Source organism: Bombus terrestris, chromosome 3 (assembly GCF_910591885.1).
Source record: "Bombus terrestris chromosome 3, iyBomTerr1.2, whole genome shotgun sequence".
Lineage (NCBI taxonomy): Eukaryota > Metazoa > Arthropoda > Insecta > Hymenoptera > Apidae > Bombus > Bombus terrestris.
In genome coordinates, this window is record NC_063271.1 from 14,744,222 (window position 1) to 14,766,494 (window position 22,273).

At 25.8% G+C, this 22,273-nt stretch overlaps 4 protein-coding genes across 11 annotated transcripts; 2 read left to right on the forward strand and 2 right to left on the reverse strand.

The window, feature by feature from the left end:
- Window positions 1-568: 568 nt before the first annotated feature.
- LOC100651304 lies at window positions 569-4,262 on the forward strand. Of its 2 annotated transcripts, none has more exons than XM_012318532.3 (5): window positions 569-773; window positions 1,814-1,966; window positions 2,267-2,356; window positions 2,432-2,764; window positions 2,841-4,262. In XM_012318532.3, the coding sequence occupies exons 2-5, from the start codon at window positions 1,826-1,828 to the stop codon at window positions 3,093-3,095; spliced, it is 819 nt and encodes a 272-aa protein (XP_012173922.3). In that variant the 5' UTR covers window positions 569-773; window positions 1,814-1,825; the 3' UTR covers window positions 3,096-4,262. The 2 variants fall into 2 exon arrangements, with proteins under 2 accessions (XP_012173922.3, XP_020723294.2); XM_020867635.2 differs by lacking the exon at window positions 569-773 and adding an exon at window positions 1,473-1,663.
- On the forward strand, window positions 2,842-20,577 carry LOC100646047 (DNA (cytosine-5)-methyltransferase PliMCI). Of its 6 annotated transcripts, none has more exons than XM_048404512.1 (16): window positions 2,842-2,918; window positions 11,114-11,617; window positions 11,687-12,050; window positions 12,131-12,457; window positions 12,628-12,780; window positions 12,851-13,301; window positions 13,374-13,573; window positions 14,929-15,346; window positions 15,445-15,768; window positions 15,890-16,041; window positions 16,183-16,517; window positions 16,596-16,707; window positions 16,795-16,944; window positions 17,038-17,204; window positions 17,278-17,518; window positions 20,335-20,577. In XM_048404512.1, the coding sequence occupies exons 2-16, from the start codon at window positions 11,142-11,144 to the stop codon at window positions 20,551-20,553; spliced, it is 4,089 nt and encodes a 1,362-aa protein (XP_048260469.1). In that variant the 5' UTR covers window positions 2,842-2,918; window positions 11,114-11,141; the 3' UTR covers window positions 20,554-20,577. The 6 variants fall into 6 exon arrangements, with proteins under 6 accessions (XP_048260469.1, XP_048260468.1, XP_048260470.1 ...); XM_048404511.1 differs by lacking the exon at window positions 2,842-2,918 and adding an exon at window positions 9,317-9,502; XM_048404513.1 differs by lacking the exon at window positions 2,842-2,918 and adding an exon at window positions 9,659-9,727.
- On the reverse strand, window positions 7,360-9,515 carry LOC100651180 (leucine-rich repeat protein 1). The gene is made up of 6 exons (XM_020867633.2): window positions 9,455-9,515; window positions 9,138-9,284; window positions 8,832-9,012; window positions 8,153-8,683; window positions 7,776-8,071; window positions 7,360-7,607 (listed from the first exon to the last, which is right to left on the reverse strand). The coding sequence occupies exons 3-6, from the start codon at window positions 8,997-8,999 to the stop codon at window positions 7,379-7,381; spliced, it is 1,224 nt and encodes a 407-aa protein (XP_020723292.1). The 5' UTR covers window positions 9,000-9,012; window positions 9,138-9,284; window positions 9,455-9,515; the 3' UTR covers window positions 7,360-7,378.
- On the reverse strand, window positions 16,550-20,289 carry LOC100649520 (piggyBac transposable element-derived protein 4). Of its 2 annotated transcripts, none has more exons than XM_048404521.1 (2): window positions 19,887-20,289; window positions 16,550-19,804 (listed from the first exon to the last, which is right to left on the reverse strand). In XM_048404521.1, exons 1-2 carry the CDS (start codon window positions 19,906-19,908, stop codon window positions 19,257-19,259), a joined length of 570 nt encoding a protein of 189 aa, XP_048260478.1. In that variant the 5' UTR covers window positions 19,909-20,289; the 3' UTR covers window positions 16,550-19,256. The 2 variants fall into 2 exon arrangements, with proteins under 2 accessions (XP_048260478.1, XP_020723293.2); XM_020867634.2 differs by having other exon boundaries at window positions 19,887-20,280.
- Window positions 20,578-22,273: the final 1,696 nt, after the last annotated feature.

The window sequence follows — 22,273 nt, forward strand, 5'->3', positions numbered from 1 at the left end:
AGAATTTGTCTTATTAGGTAACAAATTAATCGTAGATTGTCATGTATATCCGAGCGGATAAATGAGCCACTTTACGACCCAAAAATTAGAGAATTATTAGAATCGTTGAATTGTTAGAACCGTCAAATAAATTTCATTAAAACGCAAATCTTGTTAAAGTAGTCAATCTATTATTTGAATTAGTTTTGGAGTTGTTTGAAGTTGTAATGCGAGCAGAGTGCTTAGCACTCTACGAGCTACAACCGCGTCAAATTCCCCAACTTTTGGAAAGGTCACGCAACAATAATAAGATCTATAAATATGAATATATCCTAAATACCAAAATAATTTTTATATTGTTTAATACTCGAATCTATAAACAAAGTAAATGATTTACAAATTGTTTTTGAAACATTGATGTTTCATAATTCATAATTTTTATTATTTACATGAAATTTAATGTTAAACAATATATAAATATGTATACTTTATTATTAATAAACTTTATACTTTACTATTATATACTTAATAATAATAATATACTTTATTATTAATAAATGTGCTATAAAAATAAGATTTTAACATGTATTAATTCCTGTTCAACATGCAACAATTTTATTGGTCTGTTTTGTAATCTCTTAGCCAGTCAAAAATATGTTTCCTAGTAAACATAATACAAAATATAACGAATTGTATATAAACAATGTTGTTATCATCACAATCAAGCTTTAACCTGATACCCTATGATAAAGTGATATTATTTAATTCAAATCGTAATAGGAAAATACGATAGGGTAAGTACGTTAATTTTATATTACAAACAATAAAATTTAAGAATATTTCATAAGAAAATAATTATAAAAGCTTCAGAATATTGGAGTTTAACTATCGCGAATTGTGAGTATAAAAGAAAATTGTAATATATAATAAGAAAAAAGATAAGAAAATAAAATGTAATAATAATAATAATATATATAAGGGAAAAACATTTTGATTTTTTAAATTCATTAATAAAATCATTAAATATTCCATGATTTTTTATTTCTTTAAAATGATTTATAGAAACCCTTCTAATTTCATTAAATTTTATAGTTACTGCTATATATAAGAAATAAATGTGTGTGTCTTCAAATGTTATGTATATTAATTCAAATTTCAAGCCTTCATAGATTAAAAAGATTTGTACCTTTGACTTTAAATGAAATATAATAAAGATTTTAAGTCCAACATCTTATGTTTCATTCATTTATAGTCATTGATGTAATTTCCTTGAAACAACCAAATTTATATATTTTATTATTATTCATATATGTTTCATTAAATAGTAATATGTCACCATTTATAGAAAATAGCTACTATTAACTAATCAATATAATAACAAATACAATAAAAGACTAATAAAGTAATCCCAAATAACAAATACCTTTGTAATGTAAAAGTGGTACAGAACAGAGAGATAGTAAATTCATAATTTGTTACTAAATTAGATTTCACATTTCCATTTTTATATATATTTTAAATCATGCACCTTACTTGCTTAGTAATTTACTAGTTATACTTTATTATATATACTTAATACAAACATCCTTTTATTCGCTGTGTTATAACCAACTTTATTTATTACTAACATGTATGTATAATGAATATATAAAATTTTGAATAGCAGTGTGTGTAGCAAATATGAGTAAGATATAAAGAATTTCCTAATTAGTACACATTATAATTATAATAATTGCAGATCACAAAAACAATTTATATATTATGGAACTTATAGGATCCACAAACAATTATTTATATTCACTTTCTATTAACAACCATATTTTTTAACTTTCAGATTACTTTTACAATGAGTTTATATTCTGATATTCAAAAAGTAACACAAATACCTCAGACAGATGAAAATGTTGTATTTGTACGTCGAAAAGAATCTAATACAATTAAACGAAATCCAAAATTAAGGAAGTTCAAACCTCCACAGAATGTAGATGTTAGTAATTATATTGTTCCAGTATATCCAAACTAAACACTATTTTTAAACACATCTTGTAATATGTTACAATTTCTATATTAAACTTACTCTTTTATTGAAAAAAATACATGGTAAAATAATGTAATTAAATAGCTAAGAATAATAGCAATTAAAATTCTATCGCATTAAGAAAGTCTAGTGACCAATTATTAAACCGAACTGAACACAAAATGAAAAATACCTTATTTTTAATGTATTTTATAAATTATATTTAATTATATTTAATTCTTAAATTATTTTAAATGTTACTCTTTACAGTTGTATGATTATGATTGTAACAATGGCCAACATGATGTGCTTCAAGAGCGTAGCATACATGAAAATGAAATTGCATCCTCCATTATAGAAGTAAATATAATATATATATACTCATTAAAACTTATGATATATACTTGGGAAATACAAATAGATTTTGTTTTGCAGGCTAATTGTGGTGTTAACTATTCAAATGAAAAACTTGAGGAACATTGGAAACTTAGACAAATGAAAGCTAGTTTAAAAGCCAAAGATTATACTTTTAAGGAGAATTTAAAGTCTGATAATTATGATTCAACTACGGAAACTTATAATGGAATTTCCATGTTAGAAACTAGTGCTAAAGATAAAAACAATACTGAAAATGTAGAAAATACTTTAAAAAAATGTGGTCTTAATAAAAATGCAGTGATTAAAGGGCTTTTAAAAAGTAACACAATATCAATAAATGATTTACATATACCAAACGATTGTACAAATATAAGACAAAGCAGTATTCAGGTCTGTATACAGAATCATTTCTAGTTATTTATATTTTTATCATAGATATAATCAATAATTTAAAGTATTTTTATAGAATGAAAATGTTCCTTCATCAAGTAGTTTAAGTCAAGAACACTGTATGAAATTAATTCCATATCCAGAAGATCCAGAGGTATTAGTTCAATCTTTACAAGTTCATGGTCATATAGATGAAAATAAATATAAAAATATTGATTTTTCTGTAGCACATATAGGTAAAAAAAAAGCAATTACAGCACGACAATTTTTTATTAATATGAGTGACAGTGAATTTGATTTTGTAAAACCACATAAAATGGACAAAAAATAATTTAAATAAGTAAAAACTAATATCTATTACTTTTAAAAAGTATCTTTTAACGAAAATAAATAGTTTAATTTTTTATTATATATAAATTTTATGTTCTGAATATTAAAAAAAATTAAGTTACGTTATATTTATTGCAATTTTTTTAATTTGATAATATCATTATAATAATACAGCTTTCAAACAATGGATTATTTTACTTTTTCATATCTTAAAATGAAGATTTTTGTTAAGAGATGTAGATAAAAAAAACATATCTTTGTTCTAAATGATATAGTTTTTATATATATCTTCGCAATAGGTATATTGACTTTATATTTTTTCTACTTCTAAAAATGTATTTAAACACAGTGGAACTCAGTTTATATATATGAAGCTTTTAAGGGACAAGTTGATTCATATAACGGTCGTTCATATACAGAGTAAATTAATAAGGAGTACTATATAAAGTAACTTGTTATCTGTTGGTTTTATCGAGAAACGTCTTAAATGAATTATGTTACATTTCAATGAACTCATTTCTTTCCTAATATCTTATATTTTCTGACATATCAAGATGACCTTGAATTTTTTAAATAATAGCATATATTTTCTATGACATTAATCGATCCTGTTGGACATTCTGTACAAAAAAAGTATTATCCTATTTATACTGAAAACCGTTAGTAGATATTATAACTCTAATTTGTCAAATTTAATGTATGAGAGACAAGAATAGAGGTGAAATGGTCTTCTTATATTAAAATATACACAGCCATTTATAAGCTGTTTAAATAATTTGTTAAATACCATTTAAAAAAAAAATAATCTCAGAATACAAAAGATAGTGTTATATCAATCTGATGAATACTTTTAAATGTAACATAATTCGTTTAAAATGTTTTTCGATAAATAATAATAAATATAGGCAACGAATTATTTTAGATAGTTCTTCTTATTAAACTACCCTGTAATAGGGATCCACTTACATACATATTTCTTCCCACCACCTACAATTTTTCGTTCAGTTAATTGGAGTTCATACATAATACATAATAATGTTACAAATTTGTATCGACTATGAAACATGAGAATGGGTCACATAACGCATACTCCTACTGTTTACATCTTATTGTTAGACGTTCATATAAATGGATTGACGCTCGGTGGTAACTAAATAATAAAATAAAATAATACGAATTTAGCTAAAGTTCAATTAATTTTAAGCTCAGTTAACTACTAAAATTTAGTTCATACAAATAGAGTTCATATAAACGGAATTTCTTCTGCTGTAATATTAAACTTGCTAAAATATTATAATTATTCTAATAACTAAATAGGCTTTACAAGATTCATCTTTTAATGAATTGATTAATAACAGCTATAAAATGCTATAAAGAATAAAAATAATTTGTATATTGTTTGTATAATATCTTTTTATTGATTAAAAGTGCAATAAATATTTTTTCACACTAATATAAATGATATACTTTAAATTTCCTTATGCAATTTAAAAACATATTTTTAAATTTAAAACATTAAGATATAGTTTTAATGTATCAAAACACGCTATGAACAATGATAATAACGATATAATATATATTGTATAATATTACTAGTTTTAATAATTCTAAAATGCAATATTACAGTTAAAAAAAATTAGAGTATTGTAGAATAATTGTATAAAAATTAATCATTTATGTTTGAGATAGGACTGATTAAACTAAATTTGTAAAAAACCGTTTTCCTTGTAATAATGTTTAATTTTTTTTAAATAAATTTGTGGAAAATGAACATTCTGTATTTTCTACAATGCAAATAATTTTAAGAGATATGTTTTATATACCATTATAAATTAAAAGCAAATAGATTAAAAGAGAAGTGTTAATAATATTATATATAAAGTGCAATATATTATACAGCATGCAACATTTGAACAAGAACTCCCAAATATCTTTATTTTATTTATAGTTTTATGAAAAAAGATTCTTATGGTAAAAAAACAAACTTTTTTTCAAATAATTCTTATGGTAGAAAATCAAACTTTTTTTCAAAGTTATCTTTATGAAATTTCAAGACCATTAGCATTTTTTAAAATAGAACACTTTTTGTTCACAAAATGACAGTGTCTGCTACAGGGTAACAGATACAGGCTAACCTTTGTTTTTTTTAATAGAATTATATTGTCAACTTTCTTAAATGGAATATGGTTATACTTAGGCCGACAGCAGATGTATAGCTTGTTCCGCGACAAATTCACCGACCTATAATGTTGGCCTTTCAAGGTCATTCAAGGTCATTTATTGCTTTTCAAATCTTATCTTTATTAAACGACCCCAAGATTTGGTTTACTGAAATATTTTGTCAATTCCAGCCGCAAACATGAATTGAAATCACGCTGATGTAATTTATTGTTACTCTTGTTTACAAACAGAGAATATGTGTTGCTAGATTGCCTTTCTGTATATTTGCGTAGGAAGAGGAAATAGGACACCCTTGCTACCAAGGTCTTTGGATTTAATACCTTCAAACTTTTCCTTGTAAAACTTTATAAGTTTATCGGGAAGAACCCACTACTTCTAATAATATGAAGAATCGTATTAAGGGTGTTTGCCAACAATAATTAGTTCTAAAAGTTTCAAGGGAGTGGACTATTATCAAGGGATAAAGTAAATCGTTAACATTAACGTTTAAGGTCGTCGTTTCAAATGCAGAAGATAAGGAACAATTTCTGAATGTCCCAAGAAGATAATTTTTTAATGGCAATAAATGACCTTATAAAACCAACATACTAAATATAGACTGATGAATTTACCACGAAACGGATTGCCGGAACGAAATGAATTGAATGAAAACATATACTTAGTTCGATATAAAAAGGCAAGGACCAACTTGAAATTTCGAAGATATGTCCACCAATACAAGATTCGTAACCATCACAAAATGTCCTCCTCGTAACAAAGTTTTGCTTTTTGAATAACGAATAGTTCAGTATTACTATATTATAATAATTCATTCAATAATTGCATATAACGCTTCAAATTTAAAAAACATTTCAATTTTAACTTTACAAAACTGTGCGTATGAGAGACAAAGAAAAATACAAAGCAGTATTCTTATATTTATATTCTCATTGTCTTCCATACATTTTTAATGAATTTAAAATTTTAAGTGTAATTGTAAGTAATTATAAAATTGTAGACATAGACACAACTATTTTAATACTCTTGTATACAAAATAAAAAATGTGTCAATTAATACATAAAAAATATAAAACATAAATACCTTTGAATTAACTAAAATGTAACTTTGAAACTACTTGGAAAAAAAGATCTTGAGAAAGATTTTATCTACGATTACATATACTTTTAAGAAATAAGGTAACTTTATCCTAAAATATTTTTCTATGACACTAAAAATAATGAAGATATTTAAGTATTCCCATTTAAATACTGTATCTTGTACAAATAGTATTACAAAACTTAGTTAAGAAGTAGACTATTAATATAAACACAGTAAATAAAACACAAATTATTAAAATTAATATTCTAAATCAAAAGTTAGCATGTATATGTTAGATTTTCAGTTATCAAAATTCTACTAGTATCTTTTTTATTAATGCAAATTTGCATATATGTTTATATATGCATTTTTATTTCTTTTTATTTTGCATACAGCCATTACATTACTTACATTCAGCCATTCAGGAGGCACATTGATTATTTCTATACACTGATGCATCTTCCACAGAGTAGAGAAAAGTTTTAATGTTATAAATATTTCTCAAAATTGGCAATGAGTTATTTGAAAATGAAACTAAGTTTACAAAAGTAAAAATTAATCAGTTTAGCTTCTGAAGGGTCTCATTTATATATACTTAGGATTATGAAATAAAATCAACCATATTTTGTAATAAATAAAACAATTTAATGCAAGTAACACAAATCCTTATTACTGTAACTTTTATATACATTAATGACTTCATAATTTGTAAAAGTACAAAAAAAATATAAATAAGAATTAGGGATGCAGACATTTTTTAAATAATATTTTTAAATATTAGGTCATCCCATAAGTTCGTTCCGTTTTTCAAGCGGTTATATATGTTAAGATTGTTTACATACCTTTCAGTTTCATGAAAAAATGTAATCCCCCTCTCGTTGTACAACTTCTTCTCATTTTTCAAGTGCATTGGTCCCTTATCGCCGTATGTTTATAAATCGACACATGAAATGTATACACAAAAGTCGGCACGAACTTATGGGATGACCTAATATCTTCCTAAAGCTTAATTTAAAAATAATAAATTATTTATAAAGCATTGTATAATATACACATTTACTTGAACAGAAGTAGCAATCAAATGGTAGTAGAATAGATTCTGTTGACTTTATAATATTTGTTGCTATATTGCAATCAAAACTCACAAATTTTCTTAGATAATAATGAAAACATGGATTTCCACAGAGACAATACTTTGCCTCATCTAAATACTTCACCAATGTAAATGGAATTATGCTTGCATCATATGAACATCTATATAAAAAAAAATATGTTTTTTAAAATATTTTTACTATTGATATATCTACATCATCATAATTCAAACATAAATTAAGATAGATATACATGTTCCCCTTTTCATTTTTTGTTACTAATTATTAAACCAAAACTAAAATAGCTATTTAAATTACATATCATACAAACCTTGTTTTCAGAAATGATGTGGCTGCACATTCAGTTAAACTTGGCACATTTATTTTACACTTAGAATATAATGCATAATCTACAGAAGAAAACTCATTGCTTGATACGTCTACTGTAATCAAATGTAAATTCCTTATACTTCCAGGTAAATAACGTAATTTGTTTTTTGATAGATCTAAATATTTTAAATTATGTAACTTTCCAAGACTCTGTGGTAAGAATGATAACATATTCTGACTAGCCTTCAAATTAACAAGACTCTCAAGTTTTCCAATTTGTTGTGGTAATTTGTATAACTGAATTAAAAAATATATTTAATAATGAAATATAAGTAAAACTTATAATAAATATTTTTGTAAGATATGAAATAGACATACCAAATTATTACTTATATCCAATAATTTTAAGTTAGATCTTATAGCAACTTGATTTAACCATACCCATTTCAAAGCCTTATCAAGTCGGTTTTGTGATAAAATAAGTTCTTGTAAATGCTGTAAAGTGCCAAGTTCGTTTGGTAAAGATGAAATTTGATTGTTAGACAAATTTAAAATTCTTAAGCTTTGGAGTCTTAAAATTTGCCTATCGAATGATTTTCTATTTAATCCTACTAAATATAATTCTTCAGTTGTTCTTGGAAAACCTTCTAAAGTTGGATATTCAGAAGATTTATTAACCACTACTTTAATCTTTGGTACAGAACTCATACATTTTGGGTTCAAATTTGAAATATCAAGAACTGATGGATCAACCTTTTTAATTATTGCAAGTTTTAAAATGTGAATAAAACTTTTGAGTTGAATTTTATCAGATTGAATAATTAAATCATGAGGTGGTTCTATAAAGCGAATTGTAGCTTTTCCTTCATTAATAAATTTTGTATATATTTTGTCTACATTATTATTAATCTGAAAGAAAATAAAATATAAAATTTTTCAATCTTTTCCTAAAAGAACATATATATTTTATATTTATATATATATATTTTTTTAAATAATTTGCACATATTCAGATATATTATTATAATTTATGAATGTATTGATATAGACATTTTACCTTATATTTAGTACCGTGCTTATTTTGTAATGTTTGCCAAAGCAGATATATGTCCGTATTTTTTACTGTTTGTCTCCCAATTGTTATTATGGAACGTAGTGACTTTCTTCTTATTACATTTGTTGTAAATAATCTGTTGTTTACTTTTATATTACAATGAAGTTTCATGTTAAACAGATGACTTTTAAGCAAAATACAAAAATTATCTTATTATTTCAATAAATATTTAATATTAATAGTATTTCAAAATTATCATATATTTTTTAATATTAATAATTTAAATATTTTAGTTAATTTAATACGTACTTGTTTAATTAGATATTTGCAATTATACACCGTGACAATATATTTTTTAATAGCACACAATAAAACATAAACAAATCGTTTTTCGCGCGTAGAATAAGAAACAACTGAATACATGTAAGTACTAGGCAATGTCAAAAACTATTTAACCTATAAATTTTCATATGTCAGCTGTTGTACATATAAATTTCAGTATTTTCAGAAACATAAATAATAGAACTATTCATTAGTACATTCACTTTTAATTTAAATAAATCTAGGAGTTATTTATAAATTAAAATATCTTGTAGTTGACTAAGAAAAACAGATTTTAGCAGTACCTGAAGGCGGGAAAATAAACGGACGAAAACCGTTAACAATTTTGAAAGGTATAACGAATACAAGAATTGTATTTATTACATTGAATAGATTAATTATATGTACAAATATATAATTAATTATATATATAGATATAAGTATATTTTATATAATACAGCTTGTTAATTTTATTTTAAATTGAGATTGACTAATTCATATATTAAAATGTATTTGTATATTTATTAATGTACTGTAAAGACTTCAGTAATAGAGAAGTTTATTCACGCAAATTTTTGGTGTGTATTAATTCAGGTATTCAGTAGTATATATTTATATATTCTTTTTTTTATAAAATATTTATAAATTTGTGCATATATAAATGTAATTTATTGCAATTAAAAATAATTATAAATTACATATTTTATTTTTTATAAAAATACATAAGTAATTATCTAATGCCAAGTAATAATATTATATAAGTATTATACGTATACATATATACTTCAACTTCAAATTTGTTTTATTAATTCTTTTCAAATATATTCACTGTACAAAGGAATACGTAGAATTAAAAGAAACATGCATGATGAGAAATATATAATAATAATTTCCTTCTATATCATCTATGTGCCAAATTTTGAAGGTCACTGTGAGTTGTTAGATAGAACATTATATTTTTTTATAGAAATTAAAACAATATTTATTGATATTTAAAAAATTTATTGATATATACACCATGATAGTATTGTCATAAATGATATTTAAATTGCATATTTTTATAGCTATTTGGTATGATTACACATTATACATAGGAAGATCAATATTTGTTATAAAAACAATTTTCTACTAGCTATCTTGGTTACAATCAACATTGCTTTCATGTACATTTCTTTTATTAGATATAACATTAGTGAATGTTTTTATACGTAAACACATAGTTTATTGTAAATTTCTATTTCACTCTCTCTTTCCTTTAATTTTTCACTCATCTGTTTCTCTCATTTTCTCAGTTCTTCTATACCTACCTGGCTATATCTACATTTATTGATACATCTTATTCTTTCCTTTTCCTATTCAGTTCTCATCTAACTTTTAATCTTTTCTTCTATGCGCTTCTTCAACAATGGCTTCTTTGAATTTCTCTCTGCCTTTCCTTTAAATCTGGCTTCTTTATTAACTAATTTAATCTTGAATTTATTTATTTATTTTATAATTTATTTATTTATTTATTTATTATTTATTTCTCAATGTTTTCTTTCTTATGATGTAATTAGGTATCCATTAATTCAATTTTAGGAATTTATTATTTACATAGTATTTACTATTTACATATAATATGACTGAATCATTGTAATAACTTTAAAAACCAAGAATTTCATTGTCATTTATAGAATAAATATCTAGTTAATCCTTTTTTATTAAATGTGTGACTTTTTTTATTTCAATAGAAAAATGGAAAATATTCTGCTCGAAAAATTTAAAATGAACTTTGAAGCTTGATACGCAAATAATATAGAAGAAAATAATCATTGCAACATTTTTAACATCAAATTATGTGATTTTATATATTTTGTTATATAGAGAAAGAATATTTATGAATAACTTAAGACTGTCAATTTAAAACACTCAATATTAGTAATATTATCATAAGACAGGAAATTAAATAGTGAAAATATTTCTAGGTCACAAAATTTTTTATATTGTGTTACAATGAAGTCTGTTGCATCCAAATCTAATCATCAACCATCTATAGTTGACATGTTTTATAAACAATTTGCTAAGAAAAAACAAATAAGTTATGATGCAAATAACGATGGAGAATTACAAAATTTACAAAACATTAAAACAGAAAATAACATATCTTTGAAAAGTGAGCAAGATAAAGAAAACCACTATCCAGGAACAAATGAGGACTATTCTGATAAACATGTTGAAAAAAAAGTCAAGTTTAAAGATACTACAATTTTATCAACATCTAAAATTAAAAGTACAAATACATTTCATAGTAAATGTGAATATTGTTGTCAGAAATTAAATGATGATATCAAAATTTATCAGGGTCATCCAAATGGTGCTGTAAATGAAGATATTGCTTTAACTAATCCAAAGTTATGTTTATTTAATGGTAATGAATCTTTTATACATAAAAGTGATCAGCACCCTCAAAATAAATTGACTTATTTCAGGTAATGTTTTTCTGTTTTTTATAAACATGTATATTTTGTAAAAAAATTATAAAACTACCAAAATTTTAGTGTTTATGATAAAAATGGCCACTTGTGTGCTTTTGACACTGGACTTATAGAAAAGAATGTAATGTTATATTTTTCTGGATATATAAAAGCTATTTATGAAGAAGATGCATCACCAGAGAGTGGAGTACCGGCAAAAGATATGGGTCCTATAATTGAGTGGTATGTATCTGGTTTCGATGGAGGAGAATTGGCTCTTATAGGTTTTAACACAGCATTTTGTGAATATATTCTAATGAATCCATCTGAAGAATATGCTCCTTTTATGGATGTTGTCAGAGAAAAAATATATATGAGTAAATTGATTATCGAGTTTCTTTTAGATGAAATTAATTCCAGTTATGAGGATTTGCTCAATAAGCTTCAAGTAATTTAAATTTATTATTAAATGAATCATAAGTAGTATAATTAATATAATACAATACTAAACTTATATAATTTTCACAGACAATAGTACCACCTAAAGGTATTACAAAATTTACTGAAGATTCTCTACTAAGACATGCACAATTTATATGTGATCAAGTATTATCATTTGATGATTCTGCTTCAGCAGAAGATACTCTTCTTATTACAAGTCCTTGCATGCGAGCATTAGCAAACCTTGCAGGTGTTACATTTGGAAAAAGAGTAGGCCCTCGTCAAACGCGACTTAAAGAACAAAAAGTTAGGAAACCTGCTTGGACTAAAGCAACTACTACACAATTAGTTAACAATATGTTTGAAAATATATTTGCAGATCAGTTAACTAAACACAATGATACAATAACAATGGTAAACTTTCAATTTTCTAAATTAATATCTATATTAATATAACAGATAATTATTAATTATCTACAATTGTATATATAAAGTCCCTTTATAAAGTACATATACTTCTTAAATGATAAATACAAATAAACTTTATATAAACTTCAGGTTTGTTTCTTTTTTTATACCATTAGGTACCTAAACGACAAAGATGTGGAGTATGTGAAAATTGTCAACAACCTGATTGTGGTCTTTGTAATGCTTGTAAAGATATGATAAAATTTGGGGGAACAGGAAGAGGCAAAGAGGCTTGCATTAAAAGAAGATGCCCCAATATGTCTATTCAAGTAAAACAACTATTTAAGTTATTGTGGCAATCAAAATCTAATATAATAAATATTTTGTACCTTTATTTAGGAAATAGATGACTCTGATCTAGAAAATGAAGATCAATATGATACTTTAAGAATTGAAGTAGAAGAACGCAAAAAAAAAGTTTTTGGAGAACTTACAAAGGATATTGTGTGGATAGGAGATCAAATAGCCAGTAATAATCTGAAAACCTATTACAAATCCGTTATAGTAGGTGATGAAAAAATAGAAATAAATGATTATGTACTTGTTGAACCAAGAAATCCAACAAGTCCATCACATGTTGCTAAAGTTATTTACATGTGGGAAAATAAAAATGGTATGAAACAATTTCATGCAAATTGGTTGCATAGAGGAAATGATACTATTCTTGGGGAAACATCAGATCCTATAGAATTGTTTTTGAGTGATGAATGTGATGATGTACCATTTAAAGCTGTTAGATCTAAATGTACTGTTATTTTTAAAAATGTACCGAAAAATTGGGCTGAATTAGGTACTATATTCATTGATCAAGTTTTTAATACAAATATCAAAACAAAAAATATTTTTGACTCTATAATTATAGGTAATATGGATTTAAATTCTGAGAATGAAGTAAAAGACTTAGATGGTAAAACATTCTTCTATCAGAAACGTTATACACCTGCAACAGCCAGATTTGAAGACCCATTACCAGATCTAATATGTCCTTTTAAAGAAAAAAGTCATCGATTTTGTCCTGCTTGTGCGCATTTACGGGAAGTGGAACAATTCAATACCCCAAAGGTATGTAAAGTTAATACTGTTCATTTTACTTGTGTTATACAGGATGACAAGAAAATAGGTGATCAAACTTTGATACCATATTCTACTATTTCTAAGGATGAAAAAAAGGTCATAGGTTCGGAAACTCTTCCTTTTCGAGATATAGACACTTCTTGCTTAGATCAAAAATTCACTAGAATAGCTGTCAGACAGATATTTCAGACGCTTCACGCAATGTCATCATTTCTTTTGCTAGAAGTAAATAATGTATTAGATCAAACTATGTCAATATTGAAGACAGTGTATTTCAAAGTAAATCAGTATGTATATAAATATTTTATAGAGAAGACAGTGCTATCAGAATAATTTATTCTAATATTGAGTGGACAAGTATTCATTTTACATATGGATGAGCCAACATTCACAAAATATAAAATTAAAATAAAAATGATATAAATAGCTAAAAACACATCATTCGCTACAAATTCTATACAATCAAATGTTTAATTGCTCATTCTTATACCTGAGTCGAAACTCTGGATCTGGAGCAATACGGGTGTACCAAGATCTCAACCAATCCTGTTTGAAACTTTTCAGATTGGTCCTGATTTCGGTACTCACATACCCCTGCTAATAAAGCATGATATACTAAGATAATACCATTATACAAATTATAATTTAAACATGACAAAAGTAAACTGTATGAAAGTATCCTTTTTCAGTGTTATTTTTTAGCAAATAAGCTAATCAATAAAAACAAATTAAAGACAAATTCACGTTTAGTTTAGTTTATGTCAATATGAAAAGAGCAATATAGGGTATTGAGAAAAATAAAAGAATTTCAATTACTTATTCACAAATAAGGATAGTTCAACGTTTTCTTTCTTAATTTGAGATACTAACACATTTTTTCACAAAATTAGAATTGCTTAAATATTGAGACAATTTATATATGAGACACTTAAAATCAAAGGGATGCAAGTAACATTTTTCTAATATTGAGGAAATCAAATTTGAAATTCAAATATATTAAAAAAATACCATGTAATATCTCTATGAAAATTAAATTATATTTAATGCCTAACATATATGTAGTAAGAAGCATATACACAAATTTCTACTGAATTTCATCTTTTAGTTTATGAATTATTAAATATTTGAATTATGAGAACTTATTTCAATATTATTTGCTTAGCAGTAAATTTTAACTAGTCATTTTCATTCTTAATTCAAAAGCTTCAAAAATATCATCTGAATTTCTTTGGTCCTAAGTGCATATGATATTCTCATATAATATTAGGAATTTATAATGAAATAAGTAACGTAAACTTTATTTTCAATAACATTTATAATATTCATACTTTTTATATTTTAAGGTATATGAACGAATAAAGGAGAAGAGTACTAAAGAAGTTATTTATGGTTTAGTAAAATATAAAGGAGAAGACTATAGAGTTGGAACAACAGTATTTTTACAACCTAAAGCTTTTAATTTCAAATATAAAATTATATATCCAGACGCTCAAAAAGTAAAAAAGGAGAATGTTGATGAAGATATGTACCCCGAATTTTACAGAAGATCTTCTGATCATACGAAAGGTTCAAATGTTGATACCCCTGATCCTTTTTGTATAGGGTATATAAATGAAATATATGCTAGTACAAATGATATGTTAGTTGCACCATCTGACATTAATATTAAGGTGAATAAGCTATATAGACCAGAAAATACACACAAATATCTTACATTAATGGAACAAGCAGATTTAAATATGGTTTATTGGAGCGATGAAGGTACATTACAAAAATTTTATATTCTTATAAAAATCACATAGATATAAATTTTTGTATGTATATGTACATAATATTTTGTAAAATAAATGTTTTTTCAGTTTGTAACATCAAATTTATCGAAGTTGTTGGAAAATGCTATCTTGCTTACTCTGAAAATTTAAATCAAACTGTTGATGAATGGACTGCTGAAGGACCAAATCGATTTTATTTTAATGAAGCTTATAATGCACAAGAGAAAACATTTAATGAACCACCATATCACGCTATTAGTATTGGTAAAAGTGGCAAAAGTAAAGGTAACCTAAAGTTTAAAGGGAAAAAAACAGAAGAGAGTAAAAAAAGAGCATTTGTTAATAGACCTATTGAATATAATAAAATATTGAAAAAATTGAGAACATTGGATGTATTTGCTGGGTGTGGTGGTATGTAGTTTACTGCAAAATTCTTGCAAAATTCTACAATTTATTATATATTAATTGTTATTATATAATTTTAACATAGTAAATTGAAAAAATGAATAATTTGAACCAATTTATTTTAAAGGGTTATCCGAAGGTTTATATCAAGCTGGAATAACTGAAAATCTTTGGGCTATAGAAAAAGAAGAAGCAGCTGCTAATGCATACCGATTAAACAACCCTAATGCAACAGTATTTACAGATGATTGTAATATATTATTAAAAATGGTTATGGATGTAAGTGGTATTGTACAATTCTACAAGTTGTAATTTGTGCATTAATTATATGTTATGATTTATAATTGTCATATTATATCTTTTTTTACTGTACATATAATGTAATATAATTATTATAATTTTTAAACATTTCATTTTTAGGGTGAAAAAACAAATAAGGTTGGTCAAAAACTTCCTCAAAAAGGACAAGTAGAATTATTGTGTGGTGGTCCACCATGTCAAGGTTTTAGCGGCATGAATCGTTTTAATTCACGCCAGTATTCTTTGTTCAAAAATTCTCTGGTTGTTTCGTATCTATCATATTGTGATTACTACAGGCCCAATTTTTTTATTATGGAAAATGTTCGAAATTTTGTAACTTTTGAAAGAAGCATGGTTCTAAAATTAACATTAAGATGTCTAGTTCGTATGGGTTACCAATGTACTTTTGGTATCCTTCAAGCTGGAAATTATGGAATCCCTCAAACAAGACGAAGGTTGTTGCCATTTTAAGTATAACTCATAATAGTTTAAAGTTGCTAATTTTTTAAATTTTATTTTATTATATTACATAGAATAATAATCCTAGCTGCTGCACCTGGACAAATACTTCCACAATATCCAGAACCAACACATGTTTTTAGTAAACGTACTTGTCGATTAAGTGTATTAGTTGATAATAAAAAGGTAAATAATATTTAGTACTATGAGACAATAAATAAGTGACATTTACAATTTAAGCTATATTACTATAAATACTAAATAACATTTCAGTATAGCACAAATTGCAGTTGGACAGAATCAGCACCATTTAGAACAATCAATGTAAGGGATGCACTGTTCGATTTACCAGAAATTAAAAATGGTTGGAATAAAGAAGAGATGTCATATACAAACGATGCTATATCACATTTTCAAAGAAGAGTACTAATCAAATAAAAATATTTTAAGAGAATAAAACAGTTACTCTTTGCAGACAACAAATTCATAGTACGTTTTAAATTTATACTTTTTCAGATTAGAGGAAAACAATATCAACCATTATTAAGAGATCACATATGTAAAGAAATGACACCTCTTGTAGAAACTAGAATAGCTCATATTCCAGTCGCTAGTGGTTCTGATTGGCGTGATTTACCAAATATTGTTGTAAGATTAAGTGATGGTACTTGTACCAAAAAATTGTAAGTAAAGTATAGTTTTTCAAACTTTATCTTATGTTTAAAAATATTGTATATGTTAAATTTTTTATTTAAGAGAATATACTCACGATGATAAAAAGGTTGGAAAGAGTTCTACAGGAGCATATCGTGGAGTATGTAGTTGTTGCATGGGAAAACAGTGTGATCCTACAGATAGACAATTTAATACTTTAATTCCATGGTGCTTACCACATACAGGAAATCGTCATAATCATTGGGCAGGTTTATATGGTAGATTAGAATGGAGTGGATTTTTTAGTACGACTATTACAAATCCTGAACCTATGGGAAAACAGGTATGCAAAACTATTATCTTAAATTTAATTATCAAATAATTAAAAACATTTAACATATACTTTATATTTATATTTGTATATATATATGTATATACTTTATATATGTATATACTTTATATTTATATATGTATATATATTGTATACTTTATATTTATATACATTTAATCATTATTATTAAAAATATACAGTATTTCTAACACCAGGCGAGCTAGATTATATTTTCATTCCAAATAAAGTTAAAAAAGTCATAGAGGAAAATTTTATATTATTTAACAAGGTCTATCATCTTGTGGAGCAATTTTTTATATAAGATCATCTGTACATTTGAAAAAATGCTCTTTTACAGTCTTTTCCTAATTTCGCTTGGGGTAAAGATGCATACATAAAGCTCCTTACTTAGTTACTAAAATCATTTTGTTAATACAAAAAGCTATGCTTTTGACCCATTTGCATCATGGCCCTACTTAAGGGGCCATTTGAAGGCATCAGCGGCGTTCAACTGACGACTGGTCCCTATCGCCGTGTGCGATCGGTCGTAGGTGCAGTAAATGACATCCGAATTCTTCATGGAGTTTATCTAAAATTTACTGTTCAAAACGATTGGTAGACAATGTTACCTCGCAAACATCGTATCTTACATTCTTTACAACAGAGGAAAAAAATAAAAATTATTTATTTAAAAAAAAATTATTTAGATTAAAATGGAAATTAAATCATATTATTTCTCATGGAATTCTTTAAAATGGTCAATACATAATGGTACATCGCAAATATGGCATTTAAAGACCGTTTCTCTTCGAATACATTTAGATAAGCATGCAACGCATCGCTTTGACGTTCTGCTTCCCTTTGCTGGAGTTGGAGGTATCCGAATAGGAAAATGCCTGCCAGTATATCGCGTTATCGAATCGTTAGATGGTTCACTTACTTTTATATTTGGTAAATATTCGCCAATAATTTCTTCGGCTAATTGTTGTTTAAAAATATGAAAAACTCGATCCTTTTTATGATTTTTAAAAATTACGTAACTGTTTAGTAACATCATGTCTATGAGGTAAAAAAATATTTTCTTATAGGCTTTTTTACATCTTCGCATAGTATGAAATTTACTTAATATTTGATCGTCAACATCAACTCCACCCATATTCTGATTATAATCAATTACTACTGTTGGTTTTACACATTTTTGTCCAGTATATCGGTTTGTTTTCTCCGTTTCAGCAAATTCTAAGCTATGCATAGTTGTTAGTAAAACGACATCTTTTTTATCCTTCCATTTTATCACCGCCATATTTCTTGTAGAATATACTACAGCTTCTCCCCTTTGTAATTGGTGTACTTTTAGTTCTCGAGGCATTTGTTTCCCATTAATTCTCGCAGTTCCGCATACATTTGTTTTCATGTCATGTAATTTTCGATACAATGTCGGTGAACTGTACCAATTATCAATAAATAAACAATATCCTTTGTACAATAACTCACTCTCTTCCAACAAATTCATCACAACATTTTTGCTAGCAGATCCGGTATCACTTTTATCTTTTCCTGTATATATATTGAAATTGTGTATGTATTTTGATTTCGAATCACACAGTTTATAAAACTTAACACCAAATCTTGCTTGTTTTGTTCGAATAAATTGAATATAATGTAAACGGCTTCTACATTGCATTAATGACTCATCAATCGAAATGTTTTTATGTGGCACATACATACTAATGAAAGTCTTTTTTATTATTTAAATAACTTCTCGGATTTTTGTGAGTGCGTCATTAGAATTATTATTACTGGAAAAATGTAGATTTTTAGTAATAGAAACAAATCGGTTACGGTCCATAATATTCTTAAAATATGGTGTTTCTATGTTTTTATCTGCGGTCCAATAACTTTGAATATTTGGCTTAGAAACTAAACTCATTAAAATGTTTAAAGCAATAAATACTTTTAGTTCATCTTCTGAAAGAGGCATAAAATTTACGTCGGTTTCTCCATGTTTATTTATTTCTGTAACTAATTTTGTAACTAATTCTTTGTTAAAAAATAAGTCAAAAACTTCCCTCCTCGACAGGTTTTGCGTATTAACGGTTGCACCGCCCACACTTGAAAAATCATGTATAATTGGCGTATGATTTTCGGCTTTCCACACGTAATCTTCATTTCTAAAACTGTCGCACTGATCAACTTCGCTGTCTTCACTTGATGAGATCCTACGGATACGTTTTCGAGTATGTCCTATTTGTATACTTTGATCCGAATCATCAAGATCATCAAAATCCATTGGGGCAACTAAATTTTAGTTTACATTATAAAATTAGAATATTTTTTAAATTTGAATTTGTTAAATTTGATTAAGATTGACAGTACTTACTCATAGTGGTAGTTAAAAACATTTTCACAACAAAAAGTAAGACTTATTTAGAAAATAATGAACTGATATAGGCGAGATGCTCACAAATGGGTCAAACGTGATCCCTCCCACATCTGAAGAATACTGGAATAAAAAGCAGTCGCAGTCTCGTGGATTATTCCGCGCTTAGTGATAGAAAACAGTCGCAGATCGTGTAATAATCCGCGCTTGGTAATAGAAGACAGTCGTAAATCGCGTAATAATCCGCGCTTAGTGATAGAAGACAGTCGCAGCGCGCTGATTAATCCGCGCTTGGATGCAAATGGGTTAAAATGTTTCAATGTTTAATTTTATGCATCATATCTTTTTATGTTATACATATAATTAACTTATATTTGGTATAATATGAATCATAATTTTAATTAAAATTCATGTACAGTTAATGTAAATAATCGATTTAATCTTTAAGGGTCGTGTGTTACATCCAGTACAAAGTCGGGTAGTAAGTGTACGTGAATGTGCTAGATCTCAAGGATTTCCTGATTCTTTTCGATTTTATGGCACTATATTTGATAAACATCGACAAATTGGAAATGCGGTTCCTCCACCGCTTGGAGAAGCTGTTGGTCATGAACTAAGAAAATGTTTGCGAAATGAAAGTGTGAAATTGATACAAAGTTGCAATTAAAACCTCATTGAGTTAAACCTAAAACACATGTAAAAACATAGAAGAAAATACACGATGAAACATGAAGTATTAAAAAAATGAATTTAACAGTGATTTAATTGAAACATTTACAAGTTATTGCATATTCATATAATGTAAAAGTACTTCTAAATTACTATATTTTATTATTTATTTTAATTTCATGTAAAATATCAAACATAATTTATAAATATATTTATTATATACGCGTGTATGTGAATATTTTAAGAATTTACGTTCATTCTACTTATTTGTATCTTTTATATATGAAAAAGATGTATGATTTTTATCTTTGTATAATGTATTTTAAAGCTCAAATAAATATCCATAAATATATATAAATAATGCGTCTGTAGCAGCGTATGCGTCAATATTGGTTGCCACAGATGCCAAAATAGAGGCAAATTTCATTGTGATGGTACCGAGTATTTTGCAAATATCTTGAAAAATAAGATCAACCGTCGATTACATATATAGGAAAAAGTTATTCAAAATATTGAGTTTACAACATATCCAAAAATTATCGAAATCGAAGAGTAGATAACTTTTCTGTAGCTTTATTTCCATCTTCTTAATTTTATTTTTTTCTGACTAAAAAATTAAAAAACCGATACAATTTATTAATGTTATTTTTCTATTTAACAAGTCGTATATACATATGTTAGTGGTTTTTGTAAACAAACTTTCAGCATTCATGATATTTTTGCGAACTTTTATTTTCTGCTTTGGTATATGTTCGTATGTGACATCTGTCATTTTGTTTTATAAATTGTAACATTTCCAGTCGATCGCGATGTTAAACGTTCCGACGTACATATTTATGACAATTTTTGTATCACTTTTGCAGTTTTCGACTGCAAGTAAAATTTTCATCGTCTAATATAATATAAGCGATAAGACTTTGAGGACATAAACAGAGACAAAATAGAAGTAGCTATATCTATACTGCTATAGAGACACACGTCATACATTGTACGATAATGGCGACAAAAAAGATTTGTGCGTTATAGCAATATCGGATCTTGTCAATTAATGATTTATAATATTGAACAAGAATAAAGTTCACAGTATTATTTTATGTTACTTATATTCCTATTTGACTTTACTAATAGCCGAGATTTCGAAATATTTCACTTTAATGATTGATTTAAATCATTAATTTGTACCTTAATATATATATATGTACTTACAGACAAAAAAGAACCGAAGATTGCAGCAGGTTTAATCCATATTTTAAATGAAATTTATATATTTATGTATTCAACATTTTGTTTTATTTTTAAACATTAAAACTTTTTTAAGTTATTAAAAATATTGTCTTTTCGATTAAAAATTTTAATTTAAATATGATTTTTTATAATCTTATAAATATAATTAGAGACCATTATAAATCATACAAGGTGTATTCTCTAAGATTAATCACGATTTTTTAGGCATTTTCGATAATCTGCTAAAAAATTGTTTTGAACTAAAATTCAATTTTCGATCCGCTACACATTTGGATATTAAAAATTTTATATTATTACATATATATTTATTAAAGGTATTATAGTCTTCTAATAATATTTATATTGAAGATATGATATTATAGTTTAATTTCACTTAATAGTCAAAGAAGATATTTCTGTAAATACATTTATCATATTATAATATATTTTCATTTGAATTTATTATTGAGTAAATACACTTAGATATACTCATA

Excerpts from the sequence above, each read along its gene's own strand:
- LOC100649520 (XM_020867634.2), bottom strand. The coding sequence starts at position 19,232 with ATGTATGTGCCACATAAAAACATTTCGATTGATGAGTCATTAATGCAA.
- LOC100651180 (XM_020867633.2), bottom strand. The coding sequence starts at position 8,999 with ATGAAACTTCATTGTAATATAAAAGTAAACAACAGATTATTTACAACA. Across the intron at positions 8,684-8,831 it reads AGCACGGTACTAAATATAAG|ATTAATAATAATGTAGACAA; the intron begins GTAAAATGTCTA and ends ATTTTCTTTCAG. Across the intron at positions 8,072-8,152 it reads TGGATATAAGTAATAATTTG|TTATACAAATTACCACAACA; the intron begins GTATGTCTATTT and ends TTTTTAATTCAG.
- LOC100651304 (XM_012318532.3), top strand. The coding sequence starts at position 1,826 with ATGAGTTTATATTCTGATATTCAAAAAGTAACACAAATACCTCAGACA. Across the intron at positions 2,357-2,431 it reads TTGCATCCTCCATTATAGAA|GCTAATTGTGGTGTTAACTA; the intron begins GTAAATATAATA and ends TTTGTTTTGCAG. Across the intron at positions 2,765-2,840 it reads TAAGACAAAGCAGTATTCAG|AATGAAAATGTTCCTTCATC; the intron begins GTCTGTATACAG and ends GTATTTTTATAG.
- LOC100646047 (XM_048404512.1), top strand. The coding sequence starts at position 11,142 with ATGAAGTCTGTTGCATCCAAATCTAATCATCAACCATCTATAGTTGAC. Across the intron at positions 12,051-12,130 it reads ATTTGCTCAATAAGCTTCAA|ACAATAGTACCACCTAAAGG; the intron begins GTAATTTAAATT and ends TAATTTTCACAG. Across the intron at positions 16,708-16,794 it reads TATTAGTTGATAATAAAAAG|TATAGCACAAATTGCAGTTG; the intron begins GTAAATAATATT and ends ATAACATTTCAG.